Source organism: Pygoscelis adeliae, unplaced genomic scaffold (genome assembly GCF_000699105.1).
Source record: "Pygoscelis adeliae isolate BGI_AS28 unplaced genomic scaffold, ASM69910v1 Scaffold855, whole genome shotgun sequence".
Classification (NCBI taxonomy): Eukaryota; Metazoa; Chordata; class Aves; order Sphenisciformes; family Spheniscidae; genus Pygoscelis; species Pygoscelis adeliae.
In genome coordinates this window covers 38211-40611 of record NW_008824727.1, presented here as the reverse complement: position 1 = coordinate 40611, position 2401 = coordinate 38211, and the positions used below count along the sequence as shown (strand labels likewise).

General features: G+C 45.8%; 2 protein-coding genes across 2 annotated transcripts in view; both read right to left on the bottom strand.

Annotated features, from left to right (window-relative positions):
* The window catches only part of SLC37A4 (solute carrier family 37 (glucose-6-phosphate transporter), member 4), a 32394-nt gene that overhangs the window by 8768 nt on the left and 21225 nt on the right, over positions 1-2401 (bottom strand). The window lies entirely within an intron of this gene.
* The window catches only part of HYOU1 (hypoxia up-regulated 1), a 32129-nt gene continuing 29751 nt past the window's right edge, over positions 24-2401 (bottom strand). The window contains exons 36-37 of the mRNA XM_009323395.1: positions 1630-1713; positions 24-1089 (exon numbers count right to left, since the gene is read on the bottom strand). Coding sequence (XP_009321670.1) covers positions 1028-1089; positions 1630-1713 — 146 coding nt within the window. The 3' untranslated portion in view covers positions 24-1027. The remainder of the gene's footprint in view (positions 1090-1629; positions 1714-2401) is intronic.

Genomic DNA, 2401 nt, shown 5'->3' with positions numbered 1-2401 from the left:
GGCAGCAAACGAAGCCGTTTGTAAGAGACTGTCAAGGAAGCGTCGTTTTTATTTTTGGTTGAAGAGGCCAAAATGGAGAACAACATCAGGTGCACAGTCACAGGTGTCCGCGTGAGTCGATCAGAGACTCCACTCGTGTACGGCAGCAGGAGTGGGGAGGCCACAGCCACGGGCATGGAGGTTCACGATGAAGCCAGTCCGAGTACACACGATGCAGGGGAAGGAGGGTAGTTACGGTTACCTGTGCCAGTTCTGGTTTTGCCTAACCCTGTGCCTCCTCTGTGGTCCGTTACCAGCGGTGGTTCTGACTACAACGTGCACTAACACGTTTCTTCTTCCAGCCTCCTTCGCGTTCGGTATTGCTATTTCCCAGCTCTTTTTTTTGTAGTAAACTATAAACAGAATCTTTTCGTCACGGTTTTCAGACTCTGCTACAGAGCACGGATAGAGATGGTCCTAACAACAGTCTGTGGAAAACAGACGCTTTCTTATCTCGAAGCACGGGCCATCCACCTCCCCAATTCTGTTCCACTATCCCATGAATCCAAATGAGAATACACCTCCCATCAGCTGAAATCACGCAATTTCTTTAAGCAAGGGCCTCATACGCAAAGATAACACCATCTCATCTACATATGCTTCTGCATTAATCCCGTTCATCTTCACTAGAGGAGGTGTGGCACAGAGTTTATGTTCCAAGTTACTTCCTAAAGCTTCAGATGTTTCTTTACTGCTTTCTCTCCACAGAAAAGTCACTTTGGTGACTTCGGTACTGAAACTGAAACAATTCTGGGTGGGCACACTGCCACCTTTAAACACATAAGAAAAACAAAAACCCAATTCACTAAGTTAGTAGCGGCAAAATCCCCAGAAAGAAAAAAAAAAATAAAATTTACATCTCTATCCCATTTTGTTGTCAGACTGTTCACTGTGTTCCATTTACATCATGACTAACCAGGCCCATTATAAAAACAAGAAAGTAACCATGAAATAAATAGATGTTGACACTAGTGGGATTTCAGGGGTGTTACAACTCATCGTTTTTCCTGCTTTCTCCTCCCGCTTCTGTCTTCTTCTCTTTTTTGGACCCTGTGTAATGAAGTAAACTCAGTTACACACCGTAACAGTTTTCACAGTATACAAAGCAGTGCTGAAAGTCCCTGACATTCATTAAGTATTCCACCGAACTCTCAGTCTATGGTACAGAAGTCAGGGGAATGCTTTGAGGACCGATACTCAGCTCCAAAGAGCCGGAGACGCTACTGCCCTCCAGCTGTTGAACACTGCTGTCCTCACAACAGGACTGGCCAAATAAACACACACCTGCACATCAGCTCTTCAACAAAGACGGGCTTACGGCTACGGGACCGGCTATAAACTGCAGCGACCAATGCATAAAGCAGCTGCTGAGGCAGGGGGCAGTGGTACGTTGTAACTTCACACTGAACAATGAAAACGTAGGAACAGCGAGGAACCAAAATCTGTGTCTTTGCAGAATTAACAATTGCTTCGCAATCGGGGGTTCTACCGTCTTACTACCTCCTACAGCTAAAAAGATGGAAAGAAGCACACAGACAGCTTGCACTTGTAGCTACCAAGTTCCAGACCGTTAGTTAAACATTTACCCACCAGAGTCTGATCCTGGCTCATCATCTGTTGCTACTTTCTCAGCTGTCGGAGGTTCCTTGGCTGGACCGATATCCTCAGGTTTGCCTACGTTTAAAGCAGAAAGAAACAGCGCAAAAGTTAAGGAAGAATTAACTGCGTATTAAGGAAGAATACACAGGAGATTAGGTGACTAGCGGTGAGGTTTACAAACGAGCCAGCTATGGTGCCTCAGCAGGACTGCAGTAATTCACTCTCACAGTGGATCTCTATAACACTCAGAGAAGCATCATAGAACTGCTCCTTATTTCTCACTGCCTCTGTCTGCCAGGCTTTATGTCCCTAGAAGCCCTGGAGATTCACTGGTTGCACAGGCAAGTCACCTTTGCAGCTGTGACTATAAGCAGGATCTCTTACTCAGGCCAGAGGAACCAGCAGGGAACTCTGCCGACAAACAGCAGTCTAGATTTAAAAGGACCAGGGCACTCAGAACCCGAGGATCTTAAAAAGTTCAGAGAACTGCGAGTCTTAGTGTCCCAAGAGATTTTTTTTTTTCCCCTGGGGTCCATCTAAGCCACAAACCTCTCTCATCAACAGCTTATTCTGTTCCTTGACATAGGACACAACCTTGAATACTTGCTCTGGACACCCAGAACGGAATTGATGGCTTATCTTTCTTATACGGCAGCCAGCCAACCAGACAGATACTGACTAACCATCCTAGGAAGTTTATAAATACTTTCTGTTCCTTCACAGAAAAAAAACAAACAAACAAGTGGTGGGGGGGGGGGGAGGG